The following is a 21,329-nucleotide window of genomic DNA, read 5'->3' on the forward strand; positions in this document are numbered from 1 at the left end:
TTTGGTCTCCCAGCATGACGGCGAGCAACAGTGACCGCGTTCATCTTGCCAATAAAGCTCGGTGAATTTGAATGTGATGAGCGTGGGCTGAGATTGGCACAGGAGGAGGAAGATGGTGCCCAGTGTGCTCTGGCACTGCCAGCTGTGCCAGCCTCCGAGTCCCACCACGCCTCAGCGAGCCAGCTTTGTGTGTCTGTGTGTGTGTGTGTGTGTGTGTGTGTGTGTGTGTGTGTGTGTGTGTGTGTGTGTTGGTGTGCGAGTGATACCCCTCTACTCACACTAATTGCTCTCAACAAAAATCTCTGCCATCTCTCTCTTAGCTCCTGCTCTGCTCCTATTCTAGCGCCCTTCACCCGCCTGCTGCTGGAATAGATGCTGGTTTGAATCCTTGGACGTAGGTTTGCACAAAAAGACAAAAGAATGAGCCAAACGTTTGAGTTCAGCTGCAGCAGGCGAATTTAAACTGCATGTCTTCCACAATGACAATTTTATACATGTTGTTAATGCAAAAACATAATGTATACGCTGTAAAAACAATACTAAAAAAATCTTACAAAAATATGTCTAGCAGCAAGGTTGCCAGAAAAAATAAGGGGAATACTATAACGTTGAAAAACTGTAAACACAGTGAATATAACGGCAAATATCTGTAAGAAAATAGAATTTATAGTCTGTTTAAATACACTAAAACAGTGTAATTTTACAGTCACACAGTATTTTTTATGAGAAAGCAGATTTTTGACGTGGACAGCATTTGCAATTTTTGGTGTTTTGTTTTACAATTAATTTGTTATTTTGATGATTTTACTAGTTATCTGTTGTAAACACAACAGGAAAAAAAAATGTAAAATAGCTGTTTAATATACTTTTTTTTTCAAATAATGGCAAATATCTGAACTATTTTTTGTGGATATAAATACAGTAAAATCTGTAAGATAAAATTTTTTAAAATTATTTACCAATTTCCAAACTTTAATGTACATAATTTTTCTTTCAAATAGCAGCATGTATCTTAAAAATACTTTTTGCTGATTTAAATACGTTAAAAAATCATGCAATTTTGCAATTAATGGTTGTAAAATAACAAATTAGTGACATAATATGATGTGTGGACATTACCTTGAATTCAATAACTTTAATTTTATACATATATGCAGCCAATTTACTTCGATAGGTAATGAATAAGTTTATGATGCAAATTTTGTTTACTGTTTGCTCACTGGCCAAAAGTTAAACAGTTACATTTTTTTATTTTATTTTAATATTTTTGCATTTTTAATGCTTAATATTTATCTACTTTTTTCAAATAATTTCAAATATTTGTAAAACTATTATTTTTTGACGACTTACATTACGGGGAAAAAAACACTCAAAATTACATTTTATCATCAAACATTGTAGAAGAACAAAATGTCATTTTTAAAAATACAGATTTTTGATGTTTTTTTTTATTAGTTATGAAGAATTTAATGAAACAGAAAAGATCTGTAAAATAACAGTAAACTGTTCCAAAAAATTCCACTTCAAAACTGTTAAATATCTTTAGTTAAAAAATGGTGTCTTTTATCTTTTCAGGCTTTAATATATATAGTTTTTCTTCCAAATAATGTCAAATAAGCTATTTTTTGCTTATTTAAATACAATAAAAAATGCTTAAAATTTCATATAACAGATTATCTTTGGTAAAAATTCTGATTTTTGACAGTTGTTCTTAGTTATTAGTAATTTAACCAAACAGAGGAAATCTGTTAAATAACAGTAAACTGTTACAGTGCATTCTTAGTTGTTGTCCTGTATACTTTACTAATAACGCTATAATTTGTCCGTAAATACAAAAGAGAGAAAGACGTCAGGATTGTTTTTTTAAACTACACAGCTTTTCTTCATATTTTCACAGATGAAAGAAAACATCCGATGACCACACGTGTCCTTCTGTACAAGTCAAACTCCTTTTTTAACTTTCTACTGTTGCTAAATTGCTGAGATCCTGTGTTAGCGGCCGTCATTCGGTCTGTCGCTGCTTGTGATCATTTAAAATAAATCAGAACAGGGTTTTGTTGCTCTTTTTTAGATTGTGTGTGTTTGTGTTATCTCTTACACATCTCAGGTTGAAACATTATGCAGCAATAAGGCGCTGTGATCTTACAAATGTTTCACTGGTTGTCATTACTGTCCTGTCAATGATCTGACGAGATGGCAAGTCTGAGTGTGTGTGTGTGTGTGTGTGTGTGTGTGTGTGTGTGTGTGTGTGTGTGTGTGTGTGTGTGTGTGTGTGTGTGTGTGTGATGTGTGTGTGTGTGTGTGTGTGTGTGTGATGTGTGTGTGTGTGTGTGTGTGTGTGTGTGTGTGTGTGTAATGTGTGTGTGTGTGTGTGTGTGTGTGTGTGTGTGTGATGTGTGTGTGTGTGTGTAATGTGTGTAATGTGTGTGATTATGTGTGATGTGTGTGTGTGTGTGTGATGTGTGTGTGTGTGTGTGTGTGATGTGTGTGTGTGTGTGTAATGTGTGTAATGTGTGTGATGTATGTGTGATGTGTGTGTGTGTGTGTGTGTGTGTGTGTGTGTGTGTGTGTGTGTGTGTGTGTGTAATGTGTGTAATGTGTGTGTGTGTGTGTGTGTGTGTGTGTGTGTGTGTGTGTGTGTGTGTGTGTGTGTGTGTGTGTGTGTGTGTGTGTGTGTGTGTGTAATGTGTGTAATGTGTGTGTGTGTGTGTGTGTGTGTGTGTAATGTGTGTAATGTGTGTGTGTGTGTGTGTCCCTCCGGCTCTGACAGGCTAATATTCACCACAGCCTGTGGAACAGACTGTCCTTGTCTTCATTGTGTTCTCATCTCCTCATTTCCTTTCCTCCATCCATTTGTCTGTGTTTCAGAGGAACATTTTGGGGAATTTTCTCTCTTGTAATTGAAAAGCTGTTGTGTTCCTCTTCCCCCCTCACCTATATTTTATCTGTGCTTCACGTCGAGCCTCTCTCTGTCGGTGTAGATGCCAGCTGGCAGGGTTTCTGCCCTCAGGTGTTTATTGACCAGCCCCCCTCTCCTCCTTTGTATCCGTTCATCCCTCCATCCGTTCATCCCTCCATCCGGCCCAGTCTTTGCCAGTCCTCCCTTGTGGCTGTGCTTTGGAACTAGACTGTGCAGTGTTGTTTCTGACACCTGGCCCGGCTCGGACCGCCTCAGCCCGGCTCACTTTCATTGTAAAACACGTTGATTTATTGGTGTTTTCTGCCTCATAGCTGGTTTATTCCATTTTACATCATCAGGGACCTTCTGTTCAAACATTTGGGGTTTGATTGAAACTTTTTAAACATAAACTATCGATATTTTAAAAGTCCTCTTTGGTATTTTAGATTGATATTCAAATACCTTCTGAGATATATGTATATTCTTTACATTGCTCATAGATCCACTCTTGGCACACCTTTTCTCACATTGATATTAGTTTGAATGACAATATCTCATTAACTATTTAAGATAATAACCTGAAATTTTTACTGGTGTCTTCATCATGACATCCAGAATCTGCAATACTGGACAAGTAGATTAAATAATCTGTGATTTAAAAGAAACATTGACGCTATCCACCAGATTTACAAAAACACTGATAATGCAGAGGTCAACGAGTGATATTTTCTGCCCTATATCTAATTCTTTGTTACAAGAATACAAAACTAAACATATAGAATATTTTATGAATATGAAATACTTAGTTACCAAAATTTGAAAAAGTCGTTTTCGCTGAACTTTCAGAACTGATTGAACAGTTATAGCACAAAATTATTAGCAATAGCAGATAGTCTGATCAATGTCGAGCAGAGTTTAGGAGTTTCAAATTGGTCCTCAAAATATATCTAAGAAAAATATTTAACAATATAAATGCGTATATTGTGTTTTTCAGTCACTTTTTACAAACCTATTCAGCTCAATGCTTTGCCCTACTTCTCATTGGAAGAAATACTTAACAGTAAACTCTTTTGAAACTTCAGAGCTCTGTTTTAATCAGTATTCTCTATGTTTTATTATGTATGTATTGTGACATGCAGCTACATATGGATCAGAAAATGTCACTAGTTGACTTATCCATTATGAATTCTTATGTTAATGTGAGCTGAGAGGTGAGAATTTTCATGATAGCGTCGATTTTTGTTTCATATTTCAACTCAGCCGTTATCAGAGGTTATTTGATCTACTTGTCCAATATTGAATCAATGACATGATGATAAATAACAGGGAAAATGTCAGATTTTTATCTTTAATAGTTCCTGTGATAATATATGGATATTATCTCAGAAAGTATTTGACATATAAATGTAAACTTACCATAAATATTTTTAATAAATATATATATTTTGTGCTATACAAAGTTCAGGAAAAGCAGAAGTAGTTGAGTAGAAATTGTTCTAAAAATGTGAAGATTTCTAATGAATAGAAGCTACAACATGGAGTTAGAGGGATGTTGCAGGAGTTCACTGTTCAGCATTGTTTTTGAGTGGTGCATTCATGATATGCAAAATATACAACATTTCTTATTTATACGATTGACCTTGCATTGGCTAATATTTTTGTTCTACTGGCAGTGATTTACATAAGTCAGTGTGTGAATGAGTTTGTATTTTTTTCTGAGAACTTAACTTTGCAACTTGAAGCAGCTTGAGGTAGATTTTAGTTTGATTGCATCTTCTAACCTCACATATGCAGCCAAAACCCCCAAACACTGAAACGAAACACAGAAGTGGACGCTAGTCCTACTGTTTCTTAAGCTGTAGCACATTTAAGAAGGGGGTAGCATAGTATTACCTTTGGGTAAATATGTGGCGCTGTATGTGACTAAAGTCAATCAATAATCACTTCAACAGTATCAGAATCATAATTGGTCACTTGGAGATCCATTAGTCAATTAACTCATCACTTCAATACTTGTGGGAGTAAATTTACTTTTTTCCTGGATAGTATTTTAGCTGTCAAAGCTGTGCAAAGAGGCTGATTTTTCTTCTTTTGTAACAGAATGGAGAGATTTCTTATTGGAAATTGCACTAAAAGCACTTTTTCCTATGACTGCTACTAAATCATCCGTGTTTTCAAGCAAAATGTCGCTTTTTCTCTGTGCTGTTTGTTTCTGCTCTGCTCTTTCGTCTCCCGTTATTTATATCCATCCAGTTTATTTGTATAGCTTTCGATCAGAGTGACAGCCACCTCAGAAACACCAAATGAAAGCAGCTCGGGTCAGATTCTGCTCGGTTCAGACATATGGTCCGGCATCAGTCCTGTCAGATTGGCTTTTTTTCTGGCCAAATCAGAGCCAGGTCATCTGAATTGATCTGTGGGCTAAGTGCAACCTGTTGTTTGGGAGGAGGCAATCTGGCAGGCTGCAGAAATACAACCGGAGGAGGACAATTCAGGCTAGATGAGGCATTTAAGTGAATGAAAGTGTGTCCTGTACGTACGGGTTTGCTGCTGCTGTACAGTAGCACAGTTGAACCTGAAAACCTCTATCAGCGTTGAGCAATTTGCTGCACAAAGTTTCATCAGATTGTCACATTTTTGAACAGATAAGAGAACCTCAAGTTAATTCAAACAGGGGAACAGATTTATTTGTTAAAGCAGCCTGTTCGGGCAACATTTTTAGCAGCTGATGTACCATTTTTAGGTTTATCCCAGTCTAAAATGCCAATATGGACTGTATGCAGACCTCCTAACATTTGAATGCTGTGTGCCTTGCTTATCTCCAGCTGAAATCTAGCACAACAGACTGAAGCAACAACAGCAGAAAGTATAAGAAAACGCAGTCCAGGGTTGCAAAAACCAGATACAGGTGGAGTAAAATAAAAGTAATTTCACATTGGCAGCAGGCACAATAGTCTATTTCCAGTTGTAAAACCATAATTCTCTTCTACAAGGTTCCCATTTCTTTCTCTGACTTATTTTTTTGCAGTTAGCACATGCACTAAAAGCTGACAAAATAGAAATTTTTGATCTATTTAGATGAATTGCTTCAATTGGTATTATGAAACTGACTCAAGCTTAGCCAAATTAAATGTCAGTTAAGTCATATTAATGCAGCTAATGTAAGTTAAATGAGAGAGGAGATGAACTTTATTGTACTGAAAGAAATTTGTCTTGGGCTAAAAGTGTCGGGTGCAGCCGCACGTACACAACAAATACACAACAAGCACAAAATACCCATACATGACACATCAGTCAACAAAAAGTGCTTCAGAGGGTAAGAATAGCGTATTGCACAGATTTCTCTCAAATCGACGGTTTACATCGCTGCAGCTAAATTTTAAGGACGGTCAACTGTAAGTTTTGACGTAATTTTTCTCATTAGATTTACAGTTTCTTAACTTTCTTTACTCTGTTATTGTTGAGCTGAATCTCAGGACATGGGACTAAATACTACACTTCCCAGAATGCACCGGTAGCAGCAAAGAGGTGCTTGACCCCTGATCAGTCATCAGTGATTTAGAGCACCTGGGAAGGACTGGGGGAAGCTCAGTTATTCAGACAAACAATCTTCAGAGGAGAAAAGATCAAAGGAGATCCAAGTCCACTCATGGATTCAGTCCAAAGACGATATGGTCAAGTTTATGTTAACTGCTGTGGGATTGGTTAATGAAAGCACTGCAGCATTTACTTCATTGATTTTATGTCAAATGAGTTTTAATTAAGATATTTCATTCTGAGTTTAAGTAAAGTAAAAATATAGAATATAAATATGTTCTGTTAAATGTTAAAACTTTACTAAACTTTACTAAAATGTTGATTATTCGTTATTCAATTTAAAAGGCTTAAAACGTGGACACAATAAAAATTAGATTATTCTTTATTTGCGTTAAAAGGCTTAAGTGATTGATTCATTTAAATGGTTAATATGTCAGCTTTTTGGTTCTGTGTTTGATGGTGTTAACCTTGTTTCTCTGCCTTTAAAGGTTTACAACCTATTGCAATAACACGACCAACCAACTAAAAGGAAAATAAAAGTTTGAGTTGGAAACTTGAATTGAGTTGTCCTCGCGCCCTTTGAAGGGAAAGAGAGGTGGACTTGACAGCTGTCCCACTGGAAGAAAACAGTGCTTTAACTGCAGAAGTGAGAACTGAAGAAATAATAATAAATCAGAATCACGAAGGTTTTATTGCCAGGTTGGTTTTCACATATAAGGTATTTGACTTGGTGTTTTAGTGCGTAAAAAAACAGATTAAAAAGTTGTTGCCCGTCGTAGGTATTAGGTGCTACAGTATCAATAAGAAGCAGTGTTGTAGGTCAAATTAGCAGTATGTGGAAGTAAGTAAGAAATGCTGTCGGTGTGCAGGACTGTGCAGATTAGTCACCTGAGAATATGCAAGGTTACCTAGTAAGTAAATATTGCTATTTGACAGAACTGCAATTAAATTGCGATTAATTAATTACAAAGCCTGTAATTAATTCGATTAAATTTTTTAATCATGTCCCACCACTAATTAGAATCATAATTGGTCAGATCCATTAGTCCTGTGGGAGTAATATTTTCTTTCTGGATAGTATTTTAGCCATCAAGGATGTGCAAAGAGGCTGATTTTTCTTCTTTTGTAACACAGAATGGAGAGATTTCTCCTTGGAAATTGTACTAATAGCACTTTTTCCTCCAACTGCCATGAGTCATCCATGTTTTCAAGCACTTTTCTGCAACTACAGCTCAACATATGAATAGAAATACACCATATACTGTGCATACCGACACACACTGTGCATGAATATTGCACCCAGTTGCACACTCCTGCATACGTTGACACATGTGTGATGTGATGAGGTTGTGTCCATCCTTGGAGCTGAGTTGTGTGTCTGCTGATCAGCTGTTTATGAAGTCATGATGACTGGCTGATAGTGAGTCTTTGTATGACGGTGTGTACGACCCGCCACTCACTGCACTGCCCCTCCATCGCCTCCCTTCCATCTTCAAGTGTCAGGAACATGTGTTAGCGAGGATGGAGTGATGATGCAGGGAGAAAGAGAGGAAAAAACCTGAGAAAATACGATGGTGAAATGTGACAGCAAAGTAACAAAGAGGAAGGGGGAAAAAGAGAAAAGCAGAGGAGAGCGAGTGATGTTTAGAGGAAGGGAGAGAAAAAAGGGCAGCTGAGGGGAATGAGGGAGGATGAATTATAATGGAGGAAATAATATAGAAAAATAGAACGATGGGTGAAAGCCAGACAAAGCGAGGGAGATGAGAGAGAGAGAGAGAAAAAAGGGGGGAAGGAGGGATGGGAGGAAGAGGATGAATAGGGTAATAATGGCTCAGTGTGAGAGCTGTTGTAGAAAAAGAGAGAACGGCTGAGTGAAGAAGAGAACAAAATGAGACTGAGGGCACTCAGACAGATAGAATTAGACACACCGCAGAGGTTCAGTGTGGGTTTGTGTGCGAAAGACACAACCAGTGCTTTTGTTTTTTGTATGTTTGTGTGTGGGCAGCTGTATATAGTGAGGATGAGTGCTTTTTCCAATATTAAAGATGCTATTTTTCCAATGATTTTCTATGAATTTTAAGAAAACGTGATGACACTAAATAGTGACGGGTTAAAACACTCGTGAGGTTTTCTGCTCTTTGTGTGTTTTTTTGAGACAGAAGTGGGTTGAGCTAAATGAGAAAGTGCTGAAAAGACTCCATCCTTCCGCCTCTGCTGCCCACATTTGTCTCCTCAGAGTTGTCTCCGACAGAACTCCTCACTCATTAAGGAGGTGTTTAAATGCAACGAAGGCTTAATGTGCTGTAAAGGTGTTCCGTGTGCTGTGCGCTCATTTTGTACTTATGATCTTACAATATGCGACATGATTATATATCCCCCCTTTTTTCTCTTCTCTCTCCTTCTGTCTCTCGCTTTCCCTCTCTTCCCTCCATCGCAGGCGGAGATTGTCAAGCGTCTCAGTGCCATCTGTGCTCAGATCATCCCTTTCCTCTCTCAAGAGGTAAGTGTCACTGCTGCCAGACACACTTACGCATATACACAAAATATGCAAACAGGAGTCAACCGTTCACACCGCCGGCCTGTCGGGAGAGAAAAAAATAACATATCACATATAGAAAAGGAGGACGTTGAGCAGTGTAGATGCTAAACAATAGTTTCTAATTTGCTGCACTGAAGTGTTAATTGATGCAGCTCATTAACTTCCAGTATTCACTCGTCAGTCTCTTCTGATTTTAATGAATCCTGTTTAGTGCACAGTCAACCTCTGCATTTGTGGCCGCAAAAGAAAGAAGAATTAATCCACGGATTGATATTTTATATTAATTACTCACAAAAAATGGCAAATTGGAAAGTAAATAAATCAGTTTAATTTTGCATGTGGGTGAAACCAGTTTGAATTCAGAAAAATAAACTAAATTTGTTGTTATTTGAAACTTTTGATGAACCAATCTGATGACTATAGAACTCTAATAGTACGATTATACCTGTGAAGTGTGCATACATATACCAACCTTCAAAAATTTGATAAACTCCCACTTTTCTCCATGTGCTAACATAACTGCACAAGGGTTTTCTAATCATCAATGAGCCTTTCAGCACCATTAGCTAACACAATGTAGCATTAGAACACAGGAGTGATGGTTGCTGGAAATGTTCCTCTGTACCCCTATGGAGATATTCCATTAAAAATCAGCTGTTTCCAGCTACTATAGTCATTTACCACATTAACAATGTCTACACTGGATTTATCATTCATTTAATGTCATCTTCATTGAAAAAAGGACATTTCTAAGTGACCACAAACCTTTGAATGGTAATGTATGTTTCAGTCAGAGTTGATAGTCAATCGGTTGTTTTTCAAGGTCTACTGATACAGAATGTTACTAATGATATTTAGAACCAGTTTGCTCCAAAAACTGAACTTTGGTGTTTAAATATAGAAAAAAACCAACAAACTCTAGCACCAAACTTGGTTGCAAATCTTGCGATTACTTGTGTTTTACATCAGTTACAGTAAGAGAAAACTTCAACATTTGTCAATCAGTGTTGATTGGCTATTTTTTGTTATGCAAATCCAATCAGATTGTGGCTTTGCTCGAGACCACTAAGAGAGGAGGCTGCATCAGAGTCAAGAAATTAACTCAGTTTATTGGAAATGGGGTAAAAATATAGCAGAGCTGGTAACTGGGAGAACTGAATGTTAGATCTGATAATTAATCAAACTCATAATTGGTCTGTCTCTGGTCAGAAGCATATTTATCATAGTTTACTGGTGTGACATATATAATTTACATTCCTGCCTTATGATACAAGGAACTTTTCTGATTTGAAAGGACAGCCATGTCAGCATATGGTCAACTTTAATAAAGGATTATTTTAACTTATTTTATCTGGTGTGTCAACATATTATTACCTCCATGTGCTTTTTATGTGGTTCTGTAGTTTAGGGCTAAATGATCAATCCGAAGGCAAAAGGTACTGATCATTAAGTCTCAGTGTCACTGGGAACAATAATTTATCCTTTGAGACAATTCTGTATGATTTCATGAAGATGCCTCTCTGACTTTCAGAGTAATAAATTCTATTGTTTTTGGAATATATAACTCGTATTATCTTTAGATTAAATACAGACATTATTTAAAGGTGCTCTGGGCTTTCTCTCATCATTCAGCAGCATTATCTGTTAATCTCTTCTTCAAGTTAAATTCTAATTCATATCTGTTTAGTAAAACCTAAATGAATAAGAGGAACAGACTTATTGAAGATGAATATATTGTTGCTCTGACTCCAGGCGAGACAACAAAATGGATTAAAAGACAGTGAAGCCTTATATTAGATTTATTCCACTGTGTGTGTGTGTGTGTGTGTGTGTGTGTGTGTGTGTGTGTGTGTGTGTGTGTGTGTGTGTGTGTGTGTGTGTGTGTGTGTGTGTGTGTGTGTGTGTGTGTGTGTTTGTTTTATGTGCGAGTGTGTAGACGGTGCAGATACAAAGCTGCAGACACACTTCTTTGTGTCTGTAAGTGTGAGTGTGCACTGATGAGTGGTGCTACCCAGAGACAGCAAGGTCACAGCTCAGTCAGTTTGATCAATATTGACACTGGGTGTCTCTGTGTGGGTATGTGCTCAAGCCGCTGTCGCACACATGTATGTTTGCATTTGTGCGACTGATTACATTGGGATTTTGTGTAAACAGAGCTGAGATTTTTAGCTAGTGTGGCGTTGAGTGTGTGTGTAGAGCTGCAGAACGTGTACTTCTGTTTGTGGGACTTTCTGTCAGTGTTTGTGTTTTGTGAATGCGTGGTTGCCCAATGTGGACATTTATATTTACACTCGCTGTACCAAGTTTGGTAGAAAAACACCTTTTGTTAGGTTTGGTTAGTGTAATGGTTTCTGCTGTTTGACTGTACATGCAACATACTGGACTGCAGAAGGTACAAAGTTACTTCAAAAAGTTCTCACTAGAAAACTTCACAGGAAAAGATTCATCTGCGTTATTTTTCACGCTAAAGTTAAATCACCTTTAACTTCCATGCACTTGGTCCACCAATGTTGAAACTTCACAGAAGATGGTCACATTTTGAGCCTCTAGGTAGTCCTCAACAGCATGCATGACGTCATCCTCAACAGCATGCATGACGTCATCCTCAACAGCATGCATGACGTCATCCTCAACAGCATGCATGACGTCATCCTCAACAGCATGCATGACGTCATCCTCAACAGCATGCATGACGTCATCCTCAACAGCACGCATGACGTCATCATCAACAGCACGCATGACGTCATCATCAACAGCACGCATGACGTCATCCTCAACAGCACGCATGACGTCATCCTCAACAGCACGCATGACGTCATCCTCAACAGCACGCATGACGTCATCCTCAACAGCACGCATGACGTCATCCTCAACAGCACGCATGACGTCATCCTCAACAGCACGCATGACGTCATCCTCAACAGCACGCATGACGTCATCATCAACAGCAGGCATGACGTCATCCTCAACAGCACGCATGACGTCATCCTCAACAGCATGCATGACGTCATCCTCAACAGCATGCATGATGTCATCATCAACGTTTCCTCTCCTCCTTTCTTTGTTTGCTTCAAACATTTGAGTTTTTGTGGTCATTGATAGAAGGCTGTACAGTTATGCCCCAAAATGAAAGTTACATCTCTTGTTTTCAGCGACCCTCCAAGATTAAATTCACTTTTGTTTATGTCTTTATTCATATATATGCATGACTTCGTCACTTTGAAAATGGCGAACATGTAAGTGGAATTTCTGCTTGAAGCTTTCCTCTCCTTTTTTTGATTGCTTCAAACATTTGAGTTTTTGTGGAGAGTGATGTAAGGCTTTATAGTGTACAGCTATGACCCAAAATGTAAGTTACATCCCTTGTTTCTGATGAGCCAGGTACTTTTTAAGGTACTTTTGTAGAATAATGTAGATCTGATTGTTTTTTTGTCTTCACACGTATATATGCATGACTTCATCATCACTTTGAAAATGGGATCCGTTTAAGTAGGATTTCAGCTCAAAGCTTTCCTCCTCTTTTTTATTTGATTGCCCCAAACATTTGAGTTTTTGTCGACAGTGACATAAGGCTTTATATATACAGTTATGCCCCAAAATGAGAGTTACGCCCCTTTCAAGGTGAAGCTGAGAACTTTTTGAAGTACCTTCCTTGATTAATTTTGGTTTTATTTATTCATCTTTATTTGGTTATTTTTCTGCTTGTACAAGTTCAAGTTTTTTTGTGCTTCAGCTTAACTGTTCTACGCTTGTCTTGGATACTGTTGATAGTTTGGAGCTGTAAGTTTAATGGAAAAAACAAGATGTAAATCTACAATATAGTATACAGTTATATCCCAAAATGGGAGCTATGCCCCATGTTTTTGCATGAGGCCAGGAACGTTTTGAAGTACCTTTGTAGATTAATTTTGGTTTTACTCATTTATCTTTTTTAATATATTTTTATGCTTGTACAAGTGCATATTTCTATGCTTCAACTTAACTGCTCTACAGTTATCTTGGAGCTGTAAATTTAATGGGGAACAAAAGATGTAGGTGAATGATATAATATATAGTTATGTCCCAAAATAGGAATTGAAGTACTCTTGTAATTCGCTGCTACATTGATAATAACATTACAGTGTAACCTCTCTTTCTTTTTATTCTCTCTGCGTTTGTATTTGTGCAGCACCAGCAACAGGTGGTCCAAGCCGTGGAAAGGGCCAAACAGGTCACCATGGCTGAGCTCAACGCCATTATCGGGGTGAGTCACCTTCATCCGTCAACACAAACACACACACACCTACACACACATTAGGACTTAAACTGCTATTATTAATAAATTCTTTGCTGGCCTGCAAATATGTGGATCTTCATCAGACAGGTGAGGCATAAAGTAAACACCACTCAGGGTGCCGACTCCAGATGGCGATGTTGAATGTGCTAACTCACCGCTGAGTCAGGCAGGGATTGTTTTACTAGAGACAGGGACCTTTGAGGAACCAATGCAGCTAATGGACAATTTGGACAGGTTTGTTTTCTGACCAAACACTGACATTTGAAGAGTTGTTTGTAGCCGTATCCGTGTTCTAAGTGTTTCATATTTACGAGGTGAGCCAACCTGTTAGAATTAGATGTTAAGCAGCATCTCCACCCGAGCCTAAAGAATACACTGTCGCAGCAGCAATTTCATTTCACTGGGTCGTGCTTTCTTTTTTTCTCCAGTTTTGGAAAGCAGGATGTAATGAATCACTGCTTGCATTCATTTGTTGCGCCGCTTTGCTGCTTGTAGTCATAATGAGCAAGTAGTGGTACAGAGAAATATATTTTACAGTAGCCTGTCTTACTGAAATAATAAAGGGAGAGTTGTAAACATAGTGGCTTTTGCTGAGTTTCTTTTGAAGAAGCTCTTTTCTTTAAATTCCCTTTGAACCCTAAGCAGTTTCAAGGTGTTTTCTTTTTGTTTTTCCTCACTGTGGACTACTTTCTCACTGCAATATAAAGTCCAGCACCTCTATGGAACATGCACAACCATGATTATAAGTACAGAGAATTCAAAAATGTCTCATGCACAGTATGACGAAGTTATAATGCCACAAATCATAGAAAACAACAAAAAAACAAAGTTGACTGTTTTTGATCATTTTTTTCACAAAATTTTTTTAAAAATGGAATAAATATGTACACATTTTTGCTCATAGGTGCCACCAACACTGGAAATAAATGGTGGTTGTACATTCAATAGATATTTTACTACTTACATTTATTAATTTAATATCTGCTCTGTGTATACACAGCCTGCAGTTCAGCCAAAAAGTCCCTGAATTGTTATCATGTGACTGTTGGTCACAGTTGAGTCAGTACTGGCTTTTTGGTTCCACTATGACACACATAATTTTCTGTTTTTTACAGAAACTTTTTAGTGCAAATGGTTTCTTTTTGACATTTTTTAAAAATGAGACATATAGATTAAAGTGATGATTTATTGCTTAGATTTGGTTATTTTTTGCAAAGAAACCAGAAGTCACACAGTTCGAGGACCGTGGAAAAGTTGAACATCTCACAATCTATCGTGTTTTTACAGCTTCTCACTCTGACAAATGGTGTAATTTTGCCATATTTTTTTATAAAGATAGCAAGCCTTTCAAACCCGCCGGTGAATTTGGAGTTCAGAGGTTTAATAAGAGACAGAAATTGAGTCATTTCAATCTCAATAATCAGATCAAATGACATAAAATCTCATCAGGAGGCTGATCACATTGAAGTAGGCTTACTTTACAATAATCATTGTGCTGAACGCTGTATGGATTCCAAGGTTTCTGCGCTAAAGATGAGCTCATATTTGAATTAAATGCAAACCATCACACACAAACGTGCACGCTGGAAAAGGCACCTTTCCTCCCATGTAACAGTGCAGCCAACACACTGCACATACGTTGTGGTTTCTATATGTATTCACACAGACACAGAGATGCTCCTGAGTGAGCGCTCTAGTCGACGGGGTTTTCCACAGCTTGTCAGAGCGCTGATCACATTACCGTCTACTTAAAGCCCTTTGTTCCTCCCAGCACTACAAACACTGCTGTCTCTAAGGTGTGTGTGTCTTTGCCTGTGTGTGTGTCTAATACACCGGCTTGACAAAACAACACACGAAAACACATCATAATGCGCCCCTCAGGATAATAGCCTTTCTTTATCTGTAGCTGCTCCTTTGCTCTCCACTCTCTCCATCGTTTTTTTCTCTCTCTTCTTTCTCTGTACATTTTCTTTCTTTCGTATTTTCACATAATCTTTTATCATCCTCTTTCTTTGGCCGTGTCCTCATTTCTCCTCTCCCATTGTTTTATTTTAATGTCTTATCTTTTTGCTCTCTCTGCTGCTGCTTCTGCTGCTGCTGAACACTTTCCTTCCTTTTTTCTCGCTGCACTCATTTACTCTCTCTGTTCATCCAATTCTCCTTCACTTTTCGCTGCTTCCACCTCCACTTCCTCCTGCTTTCTCCTTGTTTGCTCTCAAACATTTTCCTTCCCTTCTCTTCTTTCCTCGCTGCCTTTTTCCTTTTCTTCTACCTTCTACTGCCTTTTTCCTACTAAATCCCAACGTCGTGATTTCAATCACTTCTTGGATTCCGTCTTTTATTTTCCTCCCCGTATATCCTGATCATTCAATTTCCCCTCTTTCCCTTCTTCTTCCCTCTTCCTCATCCTCGGTGTCCATCTCTCTCACCTCTTAATCCACTAATCTCTTTCACATCCTATCTACCTTCAACTTAATTTCCTCTCTCACTGCCGAGCTCTCCATGTGGATTTCATTTCATTCACCTTCTCCCTTTTCTCATGTTTCTCTCACTCCTTTATTCTACCTTTTCTTTTCTAACCACCTACTCCGTCGTATGCCACCGTCCCTTCCCCTTTATTCCCTCCCCGCTCCCCTGTTTCCCTGTGGCCACAGCAGCAGCAGCTCCAGCACCTGTCTCACCACGCCCCTGGTATCCCCCTGACGCCTCACCCGTCAGGACTCTCCCTGGGTGCAGGAGGCTCCGGGCTCCTGGCTCTGACCGGGGCTCTGGGGGTCTCGGCCCACCTCGCCTCCAAAGATGAGCGAAACCACCTCGACCCCGAACACCTCAGAGGTAAAGAACTGTCGCTTTTTAATCCTCGTTTTCTTTTTTTTTTTAACTCTAAAAACAGGATTAAATGCTCTTCTGAGCTACCATTAAAATCAGAGCAATGAAAACAAATATAAGTGGTAAAAGTGTGAAAACTGTCTTGCTTTTTTCTGATATTGAAACTTAGAAGACAGTAGAGGCAGCATTTAAGCACAGACACGCTGCTTTTGTTGCTTAGTATTGAACTTTTCCCCTTTGAAGTCCCTGCAGCCCTAAAGTGGTGCTACAATAAAATCATTTGACTTAAACAAACTGTTGAATTCTTAAAAATCAATCATGTATCGAACAATTTGAGAAGAGAAGCAAGTTTAGTGCAAGTTAGAGTGAAAGGCTCTGGGAGTTTGTCCAGAATGCTCTTCTAATACAAATGTTTGTATTTCTGCAATTATATTTGCGCTTTTTGTGTTTATTTCAGTTTAATTTATCTCCTGCTAGAATGGACATAAAGAATCAGTGTGAAAGAAATTCTAACAGCTACACAATATTGTCTTTTTACTCTAAAAGCAGGATAAATGGTACAAATGTGAAAACTATTACATTTCTAAGATATAGAAACTCTAAGATGGTAGAGGCAGCATTTACACACAGACACACTGCAAGGTTAGATTAGAAGTTCAAATTTTGTTGCTTAATATTGAAGTTTTTGCTCTTTAAAGTCCCTGCAACCCTGAAGTTGTGCAATAAGATCATTTTAATTGCTTTTGTTTCTGGTCAATATATACAAAATGTTTGATTCTTGAAAATCAATTATGTTATTGAACAATTTGAGACGATTTTAAGCAGGTTTAGTAGAAGTAAGTTAGAGTGAAAGGCTGTGGGAATTTATCTGAAATGCAACTGTCATGCAGATGTTTGTATTTCTGCATTTACATTTGCAATTTTTGTGTTTATTACAGTTTATCTCCTGCTAGAATAGACGTAAAGAAGCAGTGGGGAAGAAACTCTAACAGCTGCACAGTTTTGCCTTTTTTACCTCTTCTGCACTCTATGACTCTAAGTTCCCATTAAAATCAGAAAAATAAAAAAAAAAATATCTGGTAAAAATGTGAAGACTGTCTTCCTTTGTTCTGATATGGAAACTTAGAAAACAGTAGTTCAAATTGTGTTGCTTAATATTGGAAGTTTTTGCCCTTTAAAGTCTCTGCAGCCCTGAAGCTGTGCAATAAGATCATTTTAATTGCTTTTGTTTCAGGTCAATATACACAAGATGTTTGATTCTTAAAAATCTATTATGTTATTGAACAATTTGAGAAGAGAAGCGAGTAAGTCAGAGTGAAATGCTCTGGGAGTTTATCCAGAGTGCTACTCTCACGCAAATGTTTGTATTTCTGCATTTACATTTGCGCTTTTCGTGTTTATTTCAGTTTAATTTATCTCCTGCTAGAATGGACATAAGGAACCAGTGTGGAGTAAAACTTGGACAGCTGCATCGGAAAAAGCAGATCATTTTATCGTTTTAGAGCAGATAAAATGCAAAGCAATGCTGTGCATCATCTGTGGCAGGCAGCTTTTTTTCCTAATTTGTACAGCCACTCACCTTTTGTACTGGATTTGAACTTTCTTGTTTAGATTGCCGTCATAATATGGACAGATGTATTCATGGTGCTTGTGTAAATGCAGAAGAAATGCTTTCTCCCTATGAACTTCCATTCACCCCGTTAGAATATCTTATCTTTGTGCTCTGTTTCAGGCGCCGAGCCAAGAGAGACTTTCTCATGAATAAACCGAGAGTTAGAAAGAAAGGGAAAAAAAAGTCAGTATGAGCAGAGAGGGAGACAGAGAGAGATCAATGTGTTCATATTGTCGTGTTAAGCATCTGTATAAGAGCTTATGCATGTCTGCAGCTGTGTGTGTTTCTGTTCTTACATATGAGAGGAAGAATGAGTGGAAAAGATAGTGAGTGTTGAAGGAGGCAGCAGGGGAAGACAGCGAGCTTTGTCTGGTTGGAGAACAGAGGAGAAGGGAGGATAGAGAGGGGCAGAAGAGGCTGGAATCAGGCACAATAGAGGGTCTGTATCTTTATTAGAGAGAAGCAGTCGTAGTTGAGTTTAACCTTGGCCGACTGTTGTTATTATCAGGACTGACGTCAAACTTTTCCTCTCTTTTCCCCTTTTCTCTCCATCACTTCCCTTCCCCTCCTCCGCCCAGAGGGAGCGCCCAGCAGGGTGAGTAGTCATGGATGTGTGTGATAAAAGTGTTTTCACATTTCACTGTGTGTGTGTGCGACAGTGACAAACTGAGTGGAATGGAGACGTACCGTAAAGTGGCCTCTAAAAAAAAAAAAGAATAAAACCGGCAGTGTATTGCTGGAGCCGAGCCAGGATCAGCAGCAGCACAATAGCTGCTCATCACCATCAACCTTGAGCTGCTCAAGGTTTTTCCGCATCACACTAACGTCTGAGCCCACCGCGTTTCGCCGTTATCTGGAAGAGCCTACAAATTGAGTTAATGGACGAACAAGCAACTGTTTGTTTATCAGCACCACCAAGTGTTGCTGGTAATCTAGAAGAATTACCGAACAAGTGGGAGGATTACAACAGCAGTCAATGGCGAAATGCTGCCCGAAACACTCCAGCGTCTGTAGAAACTGAAAATAAGAGGTGCATGTTTCTTTTTCCCTAACATGTGAGGTCACCACTGAGATCCATTTGATTAGATGTTTCCACTGCCTGCACTAAGTCAGAATTGCACAACCATCATTGCTGTGGTGAAGTGAAGTCACTGTACCAGAAAATGTTGTTCAGCCTGATCTATGACTGACTGAGCTTGTGGCCTGTTGTGCGTAATGTAAAGTTTAATTTTCACAGTCTACACATGGACAGTAAAGGTTTCCCAGTAGAAACTCATGCTGTGCATCTGTCTTTGCAATAAACATGGAAAGAAGGTGAATTAAAAGGTAGTGATCACGTTGCATTTTTACTTATAATTTGTCTTTCCTTTAACTTTCTGACACACTGACCTTTGTGATTCCCTAAAGAGTGATAAAAAAAGTTCCTCGACATCAAAACGCTCTTTTTCAGTCTGCATATGTACATTATCTGCACATTTCCTAACGCCAACTCAATCTGTGCATCTGCATTTGCAGTCAACAGAAAAAGATGAATCAAAAAGCAGTCATGTTACGTTTTTACATTTAACGTCTTTCTTTTAACATTTTGCAATCACGTTGGCCTTTGTGACTCTTTAAAGAGTGAAAAATGTACCACCATCTAGCACGTTCTTTCATAGTTTGAATATCTGCCTAAAACTCGTCCTGTGCATCTGTATTTGCATTGAAGAGGGAAAGAAGCTGAGTCAAAAAGCTGTGATCATGTTATGTTTTTCCCTTTAATTTCCTTTCTTTTAACATTTTGCAATCACGCTGACCTTTGTGACTCTTTCTGAGTGAAAAATTCTCTCTTGGAACTAGAAAGTTCTTTCAGAGTCTACATATGGACAGTATCTACCTAAAACTATTTCCTAATAGAAACCTATCCTGTGCAACTTGTGCAAATTAAACTAGGAAACAAGATGAAGCAAGAATCAGTGATCATGCCACAGTTTTCCCTTGAGTTCTCTTTCTTTAAACATTTTGCAATCACACTCTTTAAGGAGTGAAAAAATATAATCAGACATCCTAAATGTTCTTTCAGAGTCTATATATCTGCCAAAAACTAATGCAAACTCATTCCTTGCATCTGTAGCAACAGTCAGCAAAGGAAGAAGCTAAATCAGTGATCATGTTACATTTTTATCTTTAGTTGTCTTTTATTAAAACATTTTGCAATCATACTGACCTTTGTGACTCCTCAAAGAGTGAAAAATATGTCCTGATATCTTATAAGTTCTTTCAGAGTATGAACAGTATCTACCCAAAACTGTTTCCTAATCGAGACTTATCATGTGCATCTTGTGCAAATTAAACCAGGAAACAAGATGAAGCAGGAATCAGTGATCACGCTACAGTTTTCCCTTTAGTTGCCTGTCTTTTAACGTCAACCTTTTTGCTTCTTCAAGTGAGTGAAAAATGTACCCTGACATTGAAAACATTCTTTCAGACTCTGCATGTCTGCCCAGAACAGTTCTCTAAGAACTCATCCCATGCATCTGTAGCAACAGTCAACAAGGAAAGAAGCTAAATGGAAAAAGTAGAGATCAGGCTACATTTTTCTTTTTAATTCTCCTTCTTTTAACATTTTACCATCACTTTGACCTTTGTGACTCCTCAAAGAGTAAAAAATGTTCTCTGGCATCTAAAAACCTCTTTCACAATGTATAATGTCTGTCCAAAACGTTTTCATAATAGAGACTGCATCTGTAGGTAAAGTAAGCAAGGAAAGAAGCTGAATCAGGTCAGGCAGTGATCAGGTCATGTTTTTAGTTTTAATCGTCTGTCTTTGAAGATTTTGCAATAATGCTGACCTTTGTGACTCTTCAAAGATGAAAAAAAATGCTCTCTGGCATCTAAAAAGCTCTTTCAAAATCTACATATGTACAATATCTGCCCAGAAAGGCTCCCTAACACAAACTCATCTTGTGCATCTGTAGCTACAATCAACAAGGAAAACCGCTGAATAAAAAGGCAGTGATGATGTAATAGTTTTCCTTTTAATTGTCTTTCCTGAACATTTTGCTCTCATACTAACCTCTTTAAGTCTTCAAAGAGTGAGAAATGTACCCTGACATCTAAAATGTTCTTTCATAGTCTACAAATGTACAGAATCTGCCCCAAACTGTTTCCTAATGCATATTTATTCTGTGCATCTGTAGCTACAGTCAACAAGGAAAAACACAGAATCAAAAAGCAGCGATGACGTTAAATTTTGACGTTTTAATCGTCTTTCTTTTAACATTTCGCAATCACATTGACCTCTGTGACTCCTCAAAGGTGGAAAAATGCTCCCTGACATCCAAAACGTTACTTGAGCCTGCATCTGTGCAGGATCTGCCCACAACCTGTCCTGTGCATCTGTAAAGAAGCAAAGAACATAAAGCAGAAATCAATGATCATGTTACAGTTTTCCCTTTTAGTTATCTGTCTTTTAACATTTTTCCGTCACGCTGACTTTTGTGACTTTTTAGATTAGAGGCAGGGAAACACTTGAGCATGTGGGTGAGGAGTGAGAAGAAAAGTAGGGGAGTGTTGTTAAAAATACCAGCAAGTCTTTTGTTCTCCCTTTTATTGGGAATGAAAGTGATTTAAGAGCGCTGCTGGCTTTACTTTCCCT

General features: G+C 38.2%; 1 protein-coding gene across 1 annotated transcript in view; it reads left to right on the top strand.

Annotated features, from left to right (window-relative positions):
* tle2b (TLE family member 2, transcriptional corepressor b) overlaps positions 1 to 21,329 on the top strand; it is a 105,526-nt gene that overhangs the window by 71,315 nt on the left and 12,882 nt on the right. Inside the window, exons 5-8 of the mRNA XM_055019225.1 lie at positions 8,874 to 8,936; positions 13,144 to 13,218; positions 15,906 to 16,086; positions 18,271 to 18,287. Coding sequence (XP_054875200.1) covers positions 8,874 to 8,936; positions 13,144 to 13,218; positions 15,906 to 16,086; positions 18,271 to 18,287 — 336 coding nt within the window. The remainder of the gene's footprint in view (positions 1 to 8,873; positions 8,937 to 13,143; positions 13,219 to 15,905; positions 16,087 to 18,270; positions 18,288 to 21,329) is intronic.

Source organism: Amphiprion ocellaris, chromosome 2 (assembly GCF_022539595.1).
Source record: "Amphiprion ocellaris isolate individual 3 ecotype Okinawa chromosome 2, ASM2253959v1, whole genome shotgun sequence".
Taxonomy (NCBI): Eukaryota; Metazoa; Chordata; class Actinopteri; family Pomacentridae; genus Amphiprion; species Amphiprion ocellaris.